The sequence below is a fragment of the Neophocaena asiaeorientalis genome, unplaced genomic scaffold, assembly GCF_003031525.2.
Source record: "Neophocaena asiaeorientalis asiaeorientalis breed wild unplaced genomic scaffold, Neophocaena_asiaeorientalis_V1.1 scaffold399, whole genome shotgun sequence".
In the NCBI taxonomy this organism is placed as follows: Eukaryota; Metazoa; Chordata; class Mammalia; order Artiodactyla; family Phocoenidae; genus Neophocaena; species Neophocaena asiaeorientalis.
In genome coordinates, this window is record NW_020173964.1 from 3169547 (window position 1) to 3191977 (window position 22431).

At 34.9% G+C, this 22431-nt stretch overlaps 1 protein-coding gene across 1 annotated transcript in view; it reads left to right on the plus strand.

The window, feature by feature from the left end:
* The window catches only part of ADAMTS6 (ADAM metallopeptidase with thrombospondin type 1 motif 6), a 263626-nt gene that overhangs the window by 152854 nt on the left and 88341 nt on the right, over positions 1-22431 (plus strand). The window contains exons 11-12 of the mRNA XM_024753116.1: positions 10794-10901; positions 20718-20863. Of these exons, the coding sequence (XP_024608884.1) occupies positions 10794-10901; positions 20718-20863 (254 nt within the window). The remainder of the gene's footprint in view (positions 1-10793; positions 10902-20717; positions 20864-22431) is intronic.

The window sequence follows — 22431 nt, forward strand, 5'->3', positions numbered from 1 at the left end:
ATACACAATAAAAGCATGTTGAGTGAAAGAATAGGATTTTTAAATGAAGAGTTTGTCAAGCAATTGAAAATATATTTAAAAAGCAAGTTTAAGGCTTAGTTCCAACTTTTACGCAAATAGTGTATTTAACATCCCTTTTTAAAAATCATAACAATAAAAAGAATTAAGTTTTAAGGTAGTTAAGACTAAACAATATATGCGTTGTACTGTACCAATTATTCTTCTTGGGTACAGTACAAAAGAAAGTGATTTTTTAAAATATTCCTTGAATGACAAGTATATTATTATTCCTAGTAGGCTTTGGCAGCACATTTTGTGCACTAGATTCAAAGATTGTGTGCAACTATCTAAAGATCTAGAGCCTTGAGTAAAACTTTGGCGTTTCTTGTCTCTCTGTGAAGAGTCTGTACTTGTTTCTTGTTTCTGTATGGTTTTAGTTTCTTTTTTCCCTTGGGTTGCTTTTTCCCTCAGAAAAAGTCAGTCAAACTTTAATCACAGTCTTTGTATATACTTGTAGCTTAGTAGGTTGAAATTCATGATCAAATGTGATTACAGATTTTCTGTTAGATTATTCTCATCTATGGTCTCTCATTTCTTTGTTAGCAAGTGAAAATGTTAATCTACGTTTAGTGCTATATATTACTAACAAAGTTTCTTGGGTTGTAACAGATTCTTTACAACCACTTACATCTCTTAAGCTTGTGCCTGAAAAATTGGGTTTATACAATTGACAGCACGCACACACACACACCCAAAACACACGTGTTTTATCTGGATTATCCCTAAGATTTTAAATGATTCTAAATGCTACTTTAGAAAATAATAGTGGCTTTGAAGGTGAGAATCCAGACAGGTAAACAAGTCATACTTCTGATGGAAGCTGGAGGGAAAAACAAACCAGCCCTGATTTAGATGGCTATCTGAATGTAGTATCCTGAGATGAATGCTGAACACAAGCACTGGAGGTTTAGAAAAGCACTGTAGCCTTTTAGTGAGGAGGTACATTTTGGTGTTGAAGCATCATGAAATGATCCCTCTTTCAACTAGCAGGTCTCTAATGATGATGTCAGGGAAGATTTTAAACAATGATCTGCAGAACGACCCAGAACTGCAGCAGTGGTCAGCTTTCCATCTCCGTCATGTGGTCATTGTGGGGACTATCAATGACTACATCTGTAGTTATGAAAAATCTTGACTGAATTCTTTGTGAGTAGATTCATTAATATACATTTGGCAATTTACCAATGGAACAGAATAGAGACCCAAAAATGAACCTATGCATATACGATCAACTGATTTTCAATCAGGGTGCCAAGAATACACAATGGAAAAAGGATAGTCACTTCAATAAATGGCTTTGGAAAAACTGGACAGCCACATTCAGAAGAATAAAACTGGACCCTTATCTTACAACAGATGCAAAAATTAACTCAAAGTGGATTAAAGACAAATGTAAGACCCGAAACTATAAAACTACTAGAAGAAAATATAGGGGAAAATCTTCTTGATTTTGGTCTTGGCAGTGATTTCTTGATATGAAAAGCACAGGCAACAAAAGTAGATATAGACAAGTGGTACTACATCAAAATAAAACGCTCTGCACAGCAAAGGCAGTCAACAAAACGAAGAAGCAGTTTATGGAATTTGGAGAAATTATTTGCGAACCATATACCTGCTAACAGGTTAATGTCCAAAATGTATAAGGAACTCCTACAGTTTTAGCAAAAAAGCAAGTAATTCAATTTAAAAATGGGAAAGGAACGGAATAGACATTTCTCAAAAAAAGATATACAAATGACGAACAGGTATATGAAAAGTTGCTAAACATCACTAATCATCAGGAAAATGCAAATCAAAACTGCAATGAGATATCACCTTACACCTGTTAGGATGGTTATTATAAAAAGAAAAAAGATAACTAGTGTTCACAAGAATGTGGAGAAAAGAGAATTCTTATACACTGTTGGTGGGAATGTAAATTTGTGCAGCCACTGTGGAAAACAATATGGAGCTTTCTCAAAAAATTAAAATTAGAGCTACCATATTATCTAGGATTCCTACTCCTGGGTGTATATACAGAGGAATTGAAGTCAGGATCTTTGAGTGTGTATTCTCATATTTATTGCAACATTATTCACAATAGCTAAGACATGGAAGCAACCTAAATGTTCATTGACCACCAGCAGATTTTACTCAGCAACAACTTTTTACAGCGAACAGCAGCTAACTTGTTCTTGAAAGCTTTAGAAAGTTAAAGAGTATGACAAGCATGCAAAGTGCTTTTCATTTACCTGGCACATGGCAGATATTCTATACATGTTTCCCTTTCCTCTGTGAATATCTATGTCATCCATGATACCATCCTATATAGCTGATATGCTAATAGTGCTTTAGGAGAATCTGAGCCATCTGTACTTTGGGGACCATGGATACTCTAAGGGTCACATTTTGACTCGTTCTCATCCTTCAATCTCAGCTCACATGCAGTTTCTCTTCAGAGAGATTTTCTCTCTGATCCATCTATATGCAAAGGCTTCTCCTATTTACTTACATTTATGCTCCCAGTTAAAGCATAAAGGAAATTATGCTTTTCATTTCCTTCATAGCACTTATTACAATCCATAATCATTTTGCTTATTTGATTGCTTGTTAATAGTTAACTGTGATCTTCTAGGTAAGGCCTTTCCTAACAACCTTATCTAAAATTGCGCATGCATGCATGCACACATGCACACATGTACACAAACACACTCATTTCTTGTCATTTTTCCTTGCTTTATTTTAATCCTTACCATTTGTTACTTTCTAACATACTATGTATTTTACTTGTTCATCTTGCTTACTGCCTGCCTATTTATTCATGGCTATTTATAAAGTGAGTAGCACAATGCCTGCCTCATAATAGGAGCTCATAAAATATTTGGTGAATAAATGAGTGAGAAGAATTATCTGGCAAAGAGAGAGAGGAGTAAATTGATACAGCCACTATGGAGAACAATATGGAGCTTCCTCAAAAAACTAAAAATAGAACTACCATATGACCCAGCAATCCCACTACTGGACATATACTCTGAGAAAACCATAATTCAAAAAGAGGCATGTACCACAATGTTCATTGCAGCTCTATTTACAATAGCCAGGACATGGAAGCAACCTAAGTGTCCATTGACAGATGAATGGATAAAGAAGATGTGGCATATATATATACAATGGAATATTCCTCAGCTGTGAAAAGAAACGAAATTGAGTTATTTGTAGTGAGGTGGATGGACCTAGAGTCTGTCATACAGACTGAAGTAACTCAGAAAGAGAAGAACAAATACCTTATGCTAACACATATATATGGAATCTGAGAAAAAAAAAAATGGTCATGAAGAACCTAGGGGCAAGACAGGAATAAAGACACAGTCCTACTAGAGAATGGGCTTGAGGATGTGGGGAGGGGGAAGGGTGAGCTGTGACAAAGTGAGAGAGTGGCATGGACATATATACACTACCAAATGTAAAATAGATAGCTAGTGGGAAGCAGCGGCATAGCACAGGGAGATCAGCTCTGTGACCACCTAGTAGGGTGGGATAGGGAGTGGGGGAGGGAGACGCAAGAGGGAGGGGATATGGGGATATATGTATATATATAGCTGATTCACTTTGTTATACAGCAGAAACTAACACAACATTGTAAAGCAATTATACTCCAATAAAGATGTTAAAAAAAAGAGAGAGAGAGAGAGGAGAGAGGACCTTTGTGAAGACCATGAGGCTGTGTATTTGAAGAGCTGAGAGAAGGCCAGTGAGGCCGAAGCTCTCAAAGCAAGCATCATATACATGAGGCAAGAAAAGAGTAGGATCCAAATTATAGGCCATGTGAAGAATTCTAGGTTTTTAAGAGCAATGGAAAACTACTGAAAGATTTTTAATGAATGAAACCCAGGTAACTTATTGATGTGCAGAGAATCACGGAATTTCAAAGACACATTATCTTAGGAAACAAATATGATTTTGTAATCTGGGAAAACCATATTGGAAAATTGATGACTTTTGTAAAGTGATCTATGTCCTCTTCCCTTCCCTTTTCTCTTCCCCTCCAAAAACACCCTACACAGAGTACTAAAGCAACTCTGCCACTGATAATACTCCCTTATAACAATGCCCTTGTTTTTCTAGGGAATTGCATATTTACTCTTATTTTATGGAAGGGTGCTGCTCCATAATTTTATGAAATGAATGGAGGTGTTTATGTACAGAAGTATGTGGGCTCCATAATTTTGACTTTAATATTGCAGAATCCCAGTGTATTATGGTGGAAACAGAACATACAAAAAGAAAATATGACATTACTTTGGAAACTTTAAGACTTCTCATTCATTTTGAATCTTTCCAGGGGAAATATGTTTGTGGCAAGTGCTCTATTTTACTTACAGATCATTAAACTTTTTAATGTTTCTCTTCTACATACCTCAATTAAGTGATTAATGATAGAATAATCTGTAAATGGCTAAGTGTACTACATTTGTTCCATACTTTAAGTTATGAGAGATTTTTAGTATCTAATATTAGACATGAAAGATCAAGGGAATATATATGTTTATATATAAAATTGGATTTATTAATTTATAGTAAGAAATGTAGCCTCTCTGTTTATATTCAGTCAACTGTACTGAAATCTGAACATTTTATTACCTAAGGAAGTCTACCTGGTAGACAAATTTATTATCAAAAGTTTTTTGGTAAGCATAGAATTAAAATACAGGATAGTATAAATTATTTTTATTTAACATGTTAATTAATATCTTTAATAAGCATGCCATCAAGCTGTGTCTGCCTGAAGTATAGCTCTTTGGAGTAAGGGTAACCTGCTAAAGATAAGATATTTGAGTTCTCTAATCAGGGTATTACCCCTGTGGAGTATACTTAAGACAGACCTCTTTTGTCTCTTAGACTCAGTTTTTAATGTTTTCATGGTTACTCCCTTTTGTTTATTATTTTATCACTATCAATTAGCTAAGATTCAAGTAATTTTTGCTTTCTGATTGAGAATCATTCCAATACAAATACTTTATTAGTCTTTTTAGGGTACTGTTGGCTACCTACCGAATTTTATTTTATTTTTTTGCAGTACTAGGGCCTCTCACTGTTGTGGCCTCTCCCGCTGCGGAGCACAGGCTCCGGACGCGCAGGCTCAGTGGCCATGGCTCACGGGCCCAGCCGCTCCACGGCATGTGGGATCTTCCTGGACCGGGGCACGAATCCGTGTCCCCTGCATCGGCAGGCAGACTCTCAACCACTGCGCCACCCGGGAAGCCCCCGAATTTTATTTTTAAGAGATGCAGATAACTTGGGAGAGGATAATAGTGAAATACTTAGAAGTACATATAAGGGAAGTTTAAAGAAATTGAGTTTGAATAGCCTGTGAAAAAGAAAGCTAAATGTTGGCTTCAAAATCACTTTCAGGCTTTGGAACATTTATTATAGTTTGATTCCTGGTAACAAATTGTTCTCCTTCCCCACCAAGAGCATAAAAAAACACAGTCGCCTTAATTTTTACAGCTGGAAGGTTGTAGATTAGGTGGTAGGAAGAATTTCAAGTTATTAAATATTGAAATTTTGTACTGAGGGAGATTGTAGAATCACTTTTCTTGAGGATTTTAAGGTAGCATAAATATTCTACAATATGGTTTGATATGGGCTTAGGAAGTAAAAGGTATGGAATTGTTTTAACATCTCAATATTCTTTTGGAGTCCAAACATATATATCAGGCATATACTTGACAAGAAGTTGACGTAATTTTTATTTTTCCTTGAATTTCAAGCCAAAATCTTAGGTTCATAATCATTTGTGTTCTTAGAGATCAGTAGTTTTTACTCTGGGTTTGCTTCTTAGAAGTATTTTTTTAAAACAAGTTAATAATTTTTAACCCTTTCAAATTGATAATTAATTTTTTAATCTGCATTTCTAGATTAGTTTTTTGTTTATATATGTATATATGTGTGTGTATTTAATGTATATATAAAATACATATATAACAAAAAATATATATAGATATAATCTTTTTTTTTTTTTTTGCCTTGTTTAGGATCTCTTGCACTTAAATTACCCACGTAACAGGATTAACCTATTTAAAGCTGAAATAAGGGTGCATTATTCTCTTTCTTCAAATGACTACTAAATACCTGGAGTCAGGCCACAGGGTCACCATATGTTGGTTTTCAATTTTCCTTTGTGTGATACAATGCTAAGTAACCTTTCTAATCACTGATGCTCCTTCTTGACTTCTTCAGTGCTCTGCTCTCCCCCTGGGCCATCATGATCCTTTATTCCAAACAGCTGTGGAGAGATATTACCTATAGGATAATGAGGACAAAGAGAATATTTCATATCCAGAAGCAAGGACCCAAGATGGCCTAGGCTTTAGGGTTTCCCAAGGGCAGAAAATTTGTGTGTATATCTTTATTGATCTTTACAGTTGTTTAAAAAATTAAAAAACAAAAACCATCTAGCAATAAAAATGCCATTTTCTCTTCATATACTGTTTTACTTTCTTAATGATACAATAGTTGTGAAATGGTTTTGCGCTTTTATGATATCCCTTGCCCCCTTATGTAAACTGCAAATTTTAATTTTCCCAGGTAAATCAAAGGGCTTTTCTTCCCATTTTTTAGCATCATTTAATAGCTATAGTTACTTGAAAAGAATGGAAACATTAGAAAAGATAATCCTAATTTCTTTTATTGTACTGAAAGGGTCTTTGACTGTAAAATAATCAACTATTCTATTCTGATCAAAGGAGCCTGAGTTCAGTTCTTTACAAAGTTATTTTCTGAATATCAGGTAGATTATTCTTCATTAGGTAATTACTTTAAAACCCTCTCTATATATTTTTAATTATGATTTATACTTGCTAATATTTTCATTGTTATTAATGTTTGCAAACCGTGTCATTCATTTGAAAAATCAAATAGAATAGAAATCTGGGAGTTGATATTAAAATTTTAAATAAGTAGGAATGTTTTAAATGTCTTGTCTTTTGGAAGACCATGGAACACTTTTGAGGAGTATGTTAACAGTATCCTTAAGTGGTGATGTTACATTTAGAAGTTCCAATAATAATAATGTATAAGTTGGTGCCTAAGCTCATATATTGAATGGATATATTATGAATTAGTACATAATAGTCTTAATTTGAGATATCGTCCTTTAAAATACGGGTAAAGGGTAGGAGGATATTACGAACATTTAGTGAGTTTTTGTATTATGTTAAAATACAAGTAAACCTTTACTAATCAGCCTTAATTGGCCAATGACTTTATTCAATTTTGATACATTTAAAAGAAACTGAAAAGTAGCTTAATTGTGTGGAGATATTTTGGGCATTGATATCAGACAGCTGATTCAAATCCACATTTAGTTAGGATTGAAGCAAATTGCTAAGTCTTTTTGAACCTAAGTTTCTTATGATTTCTAAGATAAGAAGATTGTCATGATGATTAAATGAGATACAAAGATGCCTAGCACAGTAATTAACAGTATACCCTGAAAAAATGTTAGTTTCCTTCTTTTTTTTCCTGCCTACAACATTGCTGCTAAGAGGTTATTTAGTATATCCTGGAGTATCTCCAGTGATGGGAAATTTCAGTTTTATTTTATGATTGTTCAGGTCTGACTTTTGTAAGATTTTCTGTACATTGAACTGAAATCTGCATAGCCCCCAGCTTTTTTAAACCTTTTTTCCCCAGTTTTATTGAGAAATAATTGACATAGATCACTGTTTAAGTTTATGGTGTACAGCATGATGGTTTGACCAACCATGGTCTAGGATCTAGCAGTTTAGAGAAAGAAGGGTATTTCTGGAAGTATGAAATTGTTCTCAGATTCTTTCAGGAAGTGTACCTCTTTCTCGGTAAGAAATAAAATTTTCTTGTTTTTTGTCTTCCAAGAGAATATTTTTTATCTTGGGATTCTTAATTGGGGTATCAAAATCTTTCTGCGGTACGCGGGCCTCTCACTGTTGTGGCCTCTCCCGTTGCGGAGCACAGGCTCGGGACGCGCAGGCTCAGCGGCCATAGCTCACGGGCCCAGCCACTCCGCAGCATGTGGGATCCTCCCGGACCGGGGCACGAACCCGTGTCCCCTGCATCGGCAGGCGGACTCTCAACCACTGCGCCACCAGGGAAGCCCCTCAAAATCTTTCTTAACCAAGTTAAAATTCTAGATAAGAGATCTATTTGAAAACTCTTCAGAGTCTTCTCCAAGACTAGCTTAACATCTTGAGAGTGTTTCCCATCCTTAGATTTCTAGTCCCATACTTTAAACAACAATCTGAGAGAACTTAATGCCCTAGCAGAATTCAAATCCCCGAGAGCCCACTAACATAATAAAATCTTTTAAAAGCAAGAATCAAACTTTCAAACTGTGTCATTCCCTAAAGGATAAGAGGGCTTTATCAGAGGACTGTATTGTGAATCTTGAGATTAAAGTTTTGGAAAGAGTATCTTGAGCACTTGCCATTTTGGGTAGAGATTTTCAAGGCATTTTTGGAAAATAGAGTTTCTGTAACTTGACTAAATAGTGTGTTTTCCTAATAGGTTCTATGAATACTGTCCTTTTCAATGATAGAATTTTCATTGCATAGTTCTGTCTAAAGAAACTTTAGGCTTCTTTTACTTCTGTCTAAAGTAATCATAAAATATCAAGAGGATGGTCCAGGATTATGGATAATTTTGTTAGCAATTTCCTAATACATTGTCCTAGCAATGCGTCTCTGTTTTTGTGAACATATTTCTCTTTGAATATGAATATTTTTGATACATGGGATAGTATTTTAAGAGCTTAAAATGGTAATCCTACTGCTTTTAAAATAAACTAAGAGAATGTATTTAGGAACATATAGTAAGAAACCATCTCCTATAGAAAAGGAAGAATAAAGTAGTATAAATAATATTCTCTTTAAACAGAAACTGAAGCTTTGAAAGAAAGAATTTGTAATACCTTGGATTGTAAGAACAGGAAAGTTTTATCTTTATATTATGATCCACAGCACATGTTTTTCTTTTCTGATGTTTTAACTTTATTCTAGCTCAGTAGTTCTCCACATGGAATTTAAAGTAGATGAATAAATTAGATATGATATATAAATTTTGAAAAGTATTTAAAAAGTCTAATATAAATTTTATGTCTCTTTCTCTGCCTGGTGGAGTGGAGCACCCTAAAGAGGGACCCAAATAGATTCTTTCTTTTTGCTATACTCTGTGAGGCATCTCCATTTGTAGTAATGGTTAACCAGTGAATTCAGTGTTACCGCTGTATTTCTGAATTGTGTTTATGTGACATAAATTCTTTTTAAAAATTTTTAATTAAGATATAATCGACAAATAATATAATGTTAGTTTCAGTTGTACAACATAATGATTCAATATTTGTATATATTGCAAAATGGTCACAACAATAAATCTAGTTAATACCCATCACGATACACAGTTACAGACTCTTTTCTTGTGATATGTGGCATAAGTTCTTACAATTATGTTTTGAGAATAAAAGGGCAGTTGGGGAATAATAGCAATAGAATTGAATGTTATATATAAATGTGTCTTTACATTCAAGATCAATATATTTTGCGCCTCCCTGGTGGCGCAGTGGTTGAGAGTCCGCCTGCCGATGCAGGGGACGCGGGTTTGTGCCCCGGTCCGGGAAGATCCCACATGCCGTGGAGCGGCTGGGTCCGTGAGCCATGGCTGCTGAGCCTGTGCATCCGGAGCCTGTGCTCCGCAGCGGGAGAGGCCACAGCAGTGAGAGGCCCGCGTACTGCAAAAAAAAAAAAGATTAATATATTTTTATTGCAAATATATATTTTTTACTTAATGGTTCCAGTTTAAATTAAAAACCTTTAATATCAGTAATTATGCTAGTCGACGATCATATATAACAATAAACTGAAAAATTTGAGTATTTTCTTCAAAGCAATCTGTGTTTTGGCTGTTCAAAGGCTTTACTTTGGGATATGTTGGACAGCTTATTTTAAAATCTGATAGATTAATATAAGTGTGAACAAAATGAGATATTTTATATTGCCAACATTACAATAAGTGTAATTCTCCCATGGTGAGGTGGGATAATGAGAAATCATAATAAAGAAGACAAAACAGCACCAAATAACATCTGAAATATATCAGTTATGGAAATGGCACATAAATAGCAGCATTTGTTCAAAACCAAATTTCCCTTTCATGAAAGTGGGCTACATTGATGAACTGCAAATAACATTGCTAGATTGTTCTTTAGGCATTTATGAATTTTATAAATCACTTCCTGTCCATTCCCATAGTCTCTCTCTTTCTCTCTTTTTAAAAAATACACTTTATTTGAATATTTCTGTAGGACTAGGAAATCACCTACTTGGCCACTCTATTAGTATTTGGAAAGTTTGTGCTACTGTATATTTTGGGGAGTAATAAACATATATTTCCTTTCTACATATTCATTCTTTCTCACTACTCTTCTCTATTAATGAAATTTCTGCACATTATTTTAAAAAGATTCTAATCAGTATTAAAAACTAAAATATACTTTATCCACTGAAATAAGAATCATAAAGACAAATATTAAAATGATTTTATGAAACGAGTAACCTACCTTCCAGAAGGACCACCTCCAAAATCCTGATCTATGATGCTTCAACAACAGCAAGAGACAAGTAATGCTTAGTATTGCTTATATACTATGGGTATTTTTATAAAAAAGTGGACATGATTTTAGTCTCTACTTCTGATCAACTTGCTTTTGCCTTCTTTCCTAGGAAGTGTGTAGAGAGCTCTGGTGTCTCAGCAAAAGCAACCGCTGTGTCACCAACAGTATTCCCGCAGCTGAGGGAACACTCTGTCAAACTGGGAATATTGAAAAGGGGGTAAGCTCAAATGATTCATTAGCTATTTAACATGTAGACTAAACTGATAAATTTCTGGTGTTGATATTCAACCACTAGGAAATAATGCATACTAATTAAAATGTGCTTGAGAAAATAATAAATTCCTAGCCTAATGAATTATCTTGATATCTGCAAATATGCATTGTTTAGGAAAGTATAGTGAGCATTTTCTGGGTCAGTTTCACCTTTCTATATGTATACATTTGAGTTATATTTGCACAAAAACGTTCAACAACAATCTTATTTAATAGAGTCTGTTTAGTCATATGTCTGTTTTTTTTCCAACAGTATCCAAGAAAATTATGTGATCCTAAAGTAGATTTTATAACTATGGTCTAATGAGTCACTTTTAAATTGCAATGTGAGAGAAAGATCTAGTACTAGGAGAATAGTTAATTTATTGAGCATAGAAATTGTTGCTAAATAATTTTCAGTTTCATCAGCCTAGTTTTCAAAAACTATAATTATTAAGAATTGTTCAAACAGATAAGAATATTTTAGGCTATTCCTGAAATTCTTTAGGAATTGCTATATATGTGGATTCTAAAATTTATTGCTGTGGCCTGAATTTACAACAATAACGACACTGTCATCTGTTCTCAGTTCTGACTTCTTCCATGTTAGTTGGGCTAGTTTCAAAAAAGATTACACTGAATTTCAGCTTGCAATCTGACGTTTAAATAAAAAGAATGAAAGCTTTTGGGCAGCTGTCACAGTTTATTAATCCTTGCTGACGGCTTCATTCGGGACCCATGACCTAGTGCCATGTTGATGGCTTTTCCATGCTGAGTTTGGAAATGTTGGTAAATTATGCTAAATGTATGAATTGATAGGGTCATTTTTTAAAGATTAAGGATCTTTTTTTGAAACTTTTATAAGTAGCCAATAAAAATACAGAGACCTTCACACACTACCAAGAATTCCTTGCTTTTTTTCATAGATGTAATAGAAAATATTAGGAACTGCATTCTTGAAACAACAATCTGGGTTTATTTTGGAACCAACAATTCTTGTCAACGACAAGTAGCAATTTTTTTTTCTTTTCTTTTTTTTTTTTTACAAGTAGCAATTTACATCAATCTGTACTTCGAAGAAATACACAACTGTAAGGGGAAAGTCACAGTGAGAATCTGGTTCTTTATTTGCCACTGATTGATTATTGTTATTGTGATCTATACCAATCAGCCACTGTTTCTATTTGCCTGTAATAATACTATTACTAGGCCTGATGGATCTTTTTATTTTACTTTTTTGTTTAACCCAAAGCACAAAGAACTCATTCTTTTAAACCTCAGAGCTCTCCTGAAAGCATTGTATAAACTATATAATCACTCTAAATAGGTAAACAACAAGTAGTGGCTGTCTGAGAACACAGAACTCAACTCAATCATCTTTATGGTAAACACATATTTAATATCTTAACATTTGTGCTTAATAGCAGGGCTCTAGAATGTCATATCTTACAGCTTATGTGCGTATATTTGACAAAGGTGACATTTACATGCCAATTACAATTTTGAAGGCTACTTAGAAAATGCTCAAAATAATATCAAAGCTAATAGTATTGAATTTAAATTTAGATTAGCGAATAGAAGGGAAATATAATTACTTCTAAGCATAAATAAGAATAAGCACAGACAAAAGAACGTGAAGAAAATGGGGCAGAAATGTATTTGATTTCTAAAGATTTACTTTCTTAATCTAGGCTAACGGTTGTCAGCTTTTTGATCCTTAAACCGTTTATTCAAATGCATTCTACATAATCCTGAGATATACATTTGAAAAAAATGGAAAAGCTCGGGTTAAAAGAACCCCTTGGCTGCCTCCTTACCCTGTCCTTAGAATCTTGTCAGCTTCCAGCATATCTTGGCACAGCATCTTGGGCTCCATGAAAATCTATTTAAGAACTTGGAAGCATAGCAAAGTTTGTATACCAAGAGGTCATTAATATTCACAACATTAGAGTGTAGTTTCGTAAAGGCGATACATTGGATTTCATCATCTCAAATTAATCTACGAAACAAATCTTAGCCATTCTTCCAGAGGCATGGAAGGTCTGTAGACAGATTCAGGTATAGGACTAGGAGGTTTTTAAATGAATGAATGAATGAAAATAACAAATACACATGCAGACTCCTAGAAAGAAAAAGGACAGAGTACTAGGAGAAGACACTCAAAATATCCCTATCATTAACTTTGAATTTATAAAAAGGCTTTCAAAGAAGTAGATCAACTTACATTTTTAAGGGAAAAAGAATATAAAGAACTATTCATGTGAGCTGAGCACTTCATTATTTTTAACTTATTTTTTAACTACCTGCATATGCCGTGTTATCTATTCATGAATTTTCGTTGTTGCTGCTTTTTTCCTTAAGAGAGAACCATGTTTACTATTGACAAATGCAGATTTTCCTCTTAAGGCTATACCTATTTGGATATTAAACAAGAGCCCAGAATTTTGACTCAAACCAAAACAGTCATGCAAACACTTAATGACAAAATTAAAGTGAGATTTTCTGTTGGTCTGGTCAACTTTGTGTGGCTAGTCCGTGTTCTTGCCATCTATAAATAGTTGACATTATCAGTAATAATGATGATAATATAATGAATAGTTTTATTTTTTATTAAATTTATTTATTTTATTTATTTATTTTTGGCTGCACTGGGTCTTCATTGCTGCACACAGGCTTTCTCTAGTTGAGGCGAGTGGGAGATACTCTTCATTGCGGTGCGTGGACTTCTCATTGCAGTGGCTTCTCTTGTTGCGGAGCATGGGCTCTAGGCACGTGGGCTTCAGTAGTTGTGGCACACAGGCTCAGTAGTTGTGGCTTGTGGGCTCTAGGGTGGCAGGCTCAGTAGTTGTGGCACATGGGCTTAGTTGCTCCGCAGAATGTAGGATCTTCCTGGACCAGGGCTCGGACCCGTGTCCCCTACATTGGCAGGCAGACTTTTAACCACTGCGCCACCAGGGAGGTCCCATGATAATGAATAGTTTTATACTTACACTGTGCCAGGCACATATTTGTTCTGTTTACTACTGACAAAAATCCTATAAGGTGGGTACTGTTTTAACTCCATTTTACAGACGAAGAAAGTGAGACTTGAAAGCCTAGGATTACATAGCAATTTAATAGTAGAGCTGAGATTCCAGCCTGGGTCTTTCTGATTCCAAAGAGGAAAACTTTACCCCTCTATACTGCCTCTGATTATACTTTACTTTCAGGTGGGAAATTGTGTAGAATAAAAAGCAGATTTTCATTGTCACAGGAATAATGAGTCACTGAGCCTGAGATGGGTTAACAATATGTTTTACCCTTTATTACTAAATGTATTTTTCATTTGTTTACCTGTAACCGTTTGTTACCTCTGGAATCACGATAAAAAAGGCACCCAGACAGAACGTTGAGCTAAGAATATATGATAGTGTTAAAATTGGCAAAATAATGAATCTCCACTTTAAAATGAGAAAAAATCTATTTTTACATATTTCATAGAGATATTGTGAGGATGGAATGAGATAATATCTCAGTGAGCTTTTTGTTGCCTTCCTCAGAGGGAAGGTGTTAATTTATATTACTAGAGCATCATCATTACTTTTCATTATTATGTGCCAGCCTTAGATGATGGTGGGCAGAAAATTCTTTGCCAGACTGTCTTAACTAGCAGTAATGAGCATAACAGGCTATAAGCATGAGTTTGTGTGTCTCAGAAGCATGAATGGTATATCCACGACCTCTGATCTTAACTCTGAATTTCAAAACTACTCTCATCAGAAGGAACAAGAAAGAACCTACATCCTGTCTAGCCAGCAGGATAAAACCAAAGCTGCTCATAGCTTTTTGAATAAATCTTTTTTTAAAAGGTTGGGGGGAGGGGAGAAATATGGCTCAAGTGATAGCATAGACATATCCAGAGGACTGGATCCACAATGATCTCGTCAAACTCTGGCTGCAAAAGATATGGGATCTTTGCCCGGGGGCGCAGTTCCACAAATGTTCCATGTAAGTATGGGAACTGTTCCATGCACATTTAGCAGATGGAGTAAGAAATATGGCCAAAAAATTAAAAACTGATCTTTGCGTGAGTCCTGGGGGGTCTGACATCGCTATTACAGCCATTGGATGTTTGCCTGAATAAGCCATTCAAGGACTGAATAAGAACCATATGGTCTGAATGGATGTGCTCAGGGACAGTAGCATTAACCAAAGGAGGAAATTTGATGAGCCCAGACAGTGTGCTGGTACTGTGTGTCCATGGGTCACGCTTCTACAAATCAATCAATATAACTTTCAGCCAAAAGAACTTTTCTTAGACATGGCATCAACAATAGCCCTTTGGACAGAAATCGGAGGGATGCCATATTTGATGAAATGGTAAACAAAGATCTACACTATAAAAACTGTGATAGCAGTGTTGGCATTATTACTGAACGGGATATTAAGGATAATCAAAACCCAGTCCAAGCTCTGATGGTGACCACAAAGAAGGTTTCAAATACTTGGTTTATTGCCAAGAGATTGATTTAATGATTCTACAAGCCCCAACTAGAGACATAACCCAGCATTTGGGCTTACATATACATGACATTGATTCCTAATATTTTTGCATGGGAAACACAGGGCTGGATTAGAATAGGATTATTACATGCCCTTCTAATGCACTGGATATATAATAGGACATTTGCAGCCTTAGATCTTAATTCACTTAAAGTAGAATGTAAAATGTTTTGACTGAGTCCCAAACTATAAACACAAGAAGTGAAGAAAGAATGACTCTTCCAGTTGCTCTAGAAATTTAAATAGTATGGGATGACAAGTTCTGATTTAGAATTTCGGCTGAAATAAACTTTAGCATTCCCGCACCTGCAGAGCAGAAAGATAAGGCTTTTAATAGCACTGTGCTCCAACTCTCAGCTTTTCTGATTTAGGAAGAATGTTCTATATTGAATCACCAATATCACTTCCTTTAAAATCTTAGGATTTCCTTAGAGGTATCTTATTCCAGATGCTGGCTAGACCCAGTGCTGGCTGTGGTACAAGATCTACCATAATCACATCCTAAAATATATCTAGTTTAAAAAAATTATTTTAAAATACTGTATATATACTCATTTTGAAATTTTCCTTTGTAGAATTCTGACAGATTTTCAGTCAGATTTTTTGATTTATAATATATCTTGCTTAAGACAGTTCCCTGATGGAGATCATGAAATTCAGTGGCCTAACAGAAAGAGATGTTGTTTAATGAGTAATAAGTGTTTCTTAAGAAAATAAGTGTTTCAGTAGAATACATCATCTTTCTAGATAGTTTTAAAGACATATTTCTTTTACTTAGAAGGAATGTGAAAAGCAAGAATGGGCAATATGAATTTTTATTTTTGAATGCGATAGTTTCACTTCTTTCACCTTTCTGAATCTGGTTAAACACACATTAGCAAAAAGAAAGCCAGATTTATCCAATTTATCTGGATCATTTAGGCTATAGTAATATGACTGATATTTAGAATAATCCAAAATCACTAGATTGGATATAACCCTTGGGAATAAAGATTAAAAACTAGTTTCCATCTGAATATTGAACTCTTCTAGTTTAAGACATGAAGTAAAATTCTATGCCTATGGAAATAGAGTTTTTACAGTTTGGCACCTTTAGATTAAAAAAAAGGGGTAAAAATAGAAAATACAAAACTCAAAATTCTCACCTTTAATGTGCTTGTAGGATTTGTATACTTGAATCTACTTTATTTGGTGTAATCCATTTATATTAATTATGACTTACATTAAAATCTTAGTATATATTGGTTAATATAGTCATCTAGAAAATTAGCTCAAATAACTGGATTCACCTGAAGTTCCCTACAGGTTTCTAAAATAACTTATTAAGTTAAATAAGTTTCTTCTCTTAAAATCATGTGCTACATTAAGATACTTAATACTACCAGAAGGAGAAGTAGCAAAAATTCCAAGGAGATCCTTTCCTATAAACACAAGGTGAGGGGAAAGCACAAAAGAACATTTTGCTAGAGAGCAAAATTAAACAAGTCGTTTGATAGATTTTTAACTTCTTTGAGGGTATGCCTGTATAGAACTAATTTCTGTAGTCATCCTAATCCAAATCATATTATAATCAAAAACTAAAGTTAGTCCCCATTTTGTAGTCAGGGAAACTAAAGAAAAGAAACAAATGACTTGCCCTGGACCAAAGAAAGGTATTGCTAGAATGAGAACTCAAGTTTGTAACACAGGATACCCACAGACTGAAGTCATCCCCACACAGACTGAGTTGTTAATTAGTTGTTAAATTAGACACTAGTCTCTTGTCAGCTGCTAAATGACTGATACTTATTATTATGAATTCTTCATTCTTTACCCATTAATCTATGTTATTTAACTTTCTGATATAATTGTCTATTATAACTCTATGGAATAGATACAATCAATAGCATAAATTTATGCAGTAAAAGGTTTTAGCAAACCACTTATAGAATACTACTGCTCTGTAGATATTAACTAATGGTAAGAACTGAGCAACATTTTACAAACTGAATATTTGTATTTATCTTTTACCTTCAGAATAAGTTTTAAAAGGAAAACAAGAGAATTTATGTGAGTTCTTTCCCTGTGCTACATTTTGTGTGCATCTAGGACACATGTAAAACAATATTATTAAATACTTCAGAATCTACATCTTTCAGTGTTTTTGTGGCCTTCACAATTTTGTCCCCTGAAAAATGCAAAAACTGAGAGTTTTTTCCTCTACTAATTATAAGAATACTCAAGGAGGTATGAAATAACATGTGGTTGTATACTTGCAGCTAAGTGGGTTTTTAAAAAAGTCTCTAGTGTTATTTTATATTTTAGGTAGTAAAAACAGTTCAGTAAAATATACTAATGTATTCTTTAATGTCTTCAAATATGTAATCCTGCACATCCAATTGATTTTTTTTTCCACTTGTTTTTTGTGCGTATTTGGACAGCTGATCCTTTTCTGCCAGTAAGTGACCTTGGGCAAGTCACCTCCTTCAGGTTCTGCTTTCCTCATGTGAAAAAATGAAGTGCTTAGACCACATGAATTCTAAAGCCTCTTTGAGCTTTAAGTACAGCTCTGTGATTATATAAAATAAATGTAAAATCAAATTTTATTGTTATTTGAAATCAGTAATGCTAAGTTTCCAACTTGAAGAAAATAGGCAAATCTTAAGATTTGGAATTTTTTAGTATTAAGTGTCATTAATTGAAACCACAGGAAAAGACAGTTAATTGCTGGTAAATACTACATTGCTCAGTTACTCTCATAGGTGCAGGCATAAATATTCTTACACATAGCTACTTGTAATAACAAAAATGTAAAACCGGAGATTATTTGGTCCACTGTTGTGACTTTTATATAGATGAAAATCTAACGCAATTGGTATATCATTATGCACGTGGTTGGTTTTCAAGATCAGTTAGGTAAATCATAAGCTGGCAGCTGGAACATTCTCCCTCCCACATGTACATTATTAGCAGCCCTGCTCCCAGAGTTGGCACTGTATTATCAGTTCAGCCAACTACCTCTGCTTCATCATTTTGGACAGATGATTTTCTTTTTCTTCATGGTAATTTTTGTTGCCCAAAACTTGTAATCTTTTTTAATGTCCTACTTTAATATTTTTTAGATTTAGGGTCAGAATGTTTGGTCTTATAGCCAACCAAATTTTGACTTCCTCTTGCCTAATTGCTTAGCACTTTTCTTAAGAAGTCCTTTATGTTGTTACAACTACTGTAATATTCTCTGAGTGCCAACTACCAGGGAAGCAAAGATGAATATGACTTTCTTTACCCTCCAGTATCTCCAGTTCCTTCCTGAAATGTAGTAACCAAAACAGGACACAGGATTCTATAATTTAATGTATTCATTCATTCAATAAAGTTTTGTTGCATATCCACTACATTCTAGGCACTGTTCTAGACATTCAGCATTTCCAATTAGAACATTCTGTGATGATAGAAATGTTCTGTATCTGCTCTGTCCAACATCATAGCCACTAGCCACATGTGGCTATGGGAGCCCTAGAAATGTAGCTAGTGGGTCTAAGGAACTGAATTTTTAATTTTAATTAATTTAAATTTGAACAGCCACATTTGGCTCTCAAGGCTTTTACATACTAAGGAGAGGAGACAATAAAAATAATAAGGAAGTAATCTGAGAAATAAATAGGGTGATTTAAAGTAGGTGTAAGAGGGGGCTAAAACAGGAGGATGTAATCTCTATACATCCTGGAGTAGGGGGAGGGGAGGGTGGAAGGGATAGTGAAGTAGTACAACCACTTCAGAATAAGAGTGATCAAGGAAAGACCTCTCTGATTGAGTGACACCTGACCTGAGACCAAACGATAAGACAATATAAGGAATCTGAAGAGTATTCCCAGGAGGACCAGCAAATGCAAATGCCCTGAGGAGAGAACAGGTTTAGTGTATGGAGGAAAAGAAATAAGGCCAGTGTGTCTGGAGCATTCTGTACCAGAAAGAGAATAAGGCTGGAGAAAGAGGCAGAGGCTAGGTCACAAAAGCCACCGTTGACCAGAGTTAAGGGAAGGAGGAAACCACCACAGTCTTTTAAGCCAAAAAGTGACATAATGCCATAATATGTTTTTAAAAGAGCTCTCTGATAGCTTGCTGGAGAATAGGTTGATTATAGGTAGAAGAAAGTGAGGCAGGGGGACCAGGTAACAAGCTGATCTATTTGCTAGTTTGGTCTAGAGTGGTAGTAGTACAAATGGTGAAAGTGAAAGAATTCTGGATATACAGAATTAATATAATAAACTGATTACTTTCAAAGCATCACATGTCATAATCCCTTTACATTTTAATATAATGGTTGAATTTTTATTTAACAATCTAACATTGCTGACAGTTACTCAACTCTAATAATGTTCCCTATTGATATTCATATAAACAAATGACTTTCATAGCATCAGTATGGTTCATCAAATTTTGATAACTCAGAAAAATGCACCAATAAAAGCCTAGCCTAATGCTTGGTTTAAAAAAAAATCATTTTTACCAATTCTGCAAATAAGATTTATCATGTTAGAGTTATGAGCTGATTATGCGATGTCTGCATCTCGATAAATTATTCCTGGCTTTCTACTTATGTGCAGTATGTGTGGTTTATTGCAGAGAGTAAAGCTGAGAAGAATTCCAGTACACATGTTCATGCAGGGACTATACACATGGCTAGTCACTGTGTATAAGGGTTTTTTTGTACCCTGTCCCTAGTGTCTTGGCATTACTTTTATTATGTCTGCAGCAGTCATGTAGATGAAATGCCACAACACATTCTTTTACTATTGTAGCCTCAACCGGCCTTTTTTTTTTTTTTTTTTAAAGAAAAAGCAATTACCATCATAAAAATTCCTTACTGGGGAACTTTCCATATTGCGTTATCATTCCATGAGTCTAATAATAGTGGAATATAAAGAAAAAAATGTTTTAATACTAAAATATCTAAAAAAGAGTTTTGAGGTCTCTATAATGAGAAACACTAAAAGTCTGGAGGAGAAGAAATAAGAAAAAAGAAGTAAAGTCAAGTTTTTTAGACTCCTGGTACTTGTTAGAGATTTATAAATCATTGCCTAGCTAAAGATAATTTGCAAATCACATGCACCTTTACCAATGTCTAAACACAGTTAAAGAACTCTCAGTCTGTTATCTATTGGGAGAATGCTAATGCCTGACCCTTATGTATTTATTTCTATCCTGATAGCTCTATCTGCCTAAAAGCTAATTCTGTGTTTTCTGTGAAATCTTGCAGTGGTGTTATCAGGGAGATTGTGTTCCTTTTGGCACTTGGCCCCAGAGCATAGATGGGGGCTGGGGTCCCTGGTCACTATGGGGAGAGTGCAGCAGGACCTGCGGGGGAGGCGTCTCCTCATCCCTAAGACACTGTGACAGTCCAGCGTAAGTAGCTAAAGTAAGCCGGAGCCAACAAAAAGACACAGTTGGAAATGATTCAAAGCTGTGGTTTCACATGTTATCTGTAAAAACGTTTCACTAGTGAGCCAAGTGCTTGTCTTCAGAACAAGCAATAGGCACTGGAAAGTGGAGGAGCCTTGTTAGACAGACTTTCTTTTTCTTCTTTTCACCTTACTATGTAACTAAAAATAAAAGAAAAAGAAAAAAGAAAAGCATTGTGTATCTATCCCAGATATAGCCAGACTTTTAATCTAGTAATAATCAGATAGATTTCCTCCTCCAAAAACTACTGAATTATGGATGAATCCAGGTCTTGTCTTAGCTACATTACCATTATTCCCAGGAAGCATAAGGTCTTTTCACATGTCACATAAAATTATTACTGCTACATTAGTATTAAAAGGACCAATGAGAGCACTTTGAGGGTTGAAATGCCTTGATTCGCATCACAAATCACAATGAAAAGAATACTGCCCATGTGTTAAAATAGTTTCCATTCACATGCCCCCATTAATCACCTTCCGGAGCTGCATCCACTTTTCTCCTCACGATTGTTTTATGTAGGTCAGACTGCTCCTCTCCCACCACTCTTTTTCTCCAGCCGGAGTCCCCCTGGCATGAAGCCAGCCCCATCAGTATTTCTTGCTAGCTGTATTGCTTCTCCCTTCCACCAGTGCCCATTGCAGGTGGATGATTCCTTTAGTTGGTCTTGCGTGTCCTCCTGGAGACTAAACTGCTCCTTAGCTGCTTCATGTCGAGTGCTCCCATTTCTTTCTAGAGCTCAGGTTGAGGACCTTCTTTCCTGACAATTATTTGGTACAGAATGGTGTTATAATATCACTTCTGCTTTTTTCCCCCTGCTGGGGTAGAAGATGGTCTATTTTTATTGTTTATTTTTTCTCATTTTAACTCAGGATACCCGTCTTTGGTTCCTCGCTCTAAATGTCTCTTTTCTTCTCTTTTATTCCTTTTAGCTTGAAATTGTTTCCCTTTGTATTAGTTCTGTGTTTTCATTCTCCCACTTTCTATTATTACCATCCTGCTAAACAGAGCTCACTGTCACCCACTCATAAAACAGCATTGCCACCACCGTCCCCACTACCTTGTTTTTGTCTGACCAACACATTTCTCCCAGCTGGTTCAAGCTAGGCCATTTCTTTCCCTTGCTTAAAGTCAGCATTCACTAGCATTCAAAATATATTCAAAGTGTAACTTTAATTATCTCATTGATACCAGTGGGCCAAAATTATAATTGAGACTTGATCTTTTTAAAACAAGTGCAGAATAGTTAACCTAAGTTCAACTGCAGGCTACTGTAATTTAATAATCAAAAGTATAAAACCCTATGATAATAAATAATATACCCAAATACTTAAGAGAATGACTTGGACCTCTTTTAAAAGAACAAGTTAGTTTTTTCCATTCAAAAATTGCATGTCCAAATAATAGCATATGACTTTCTCTAATGTTAAATACTCCAAAAATTAATTTATGTATAACACGTATTTAACATCCTAATTTGAATGTAATATAAAGTATCTATATAATGTAAG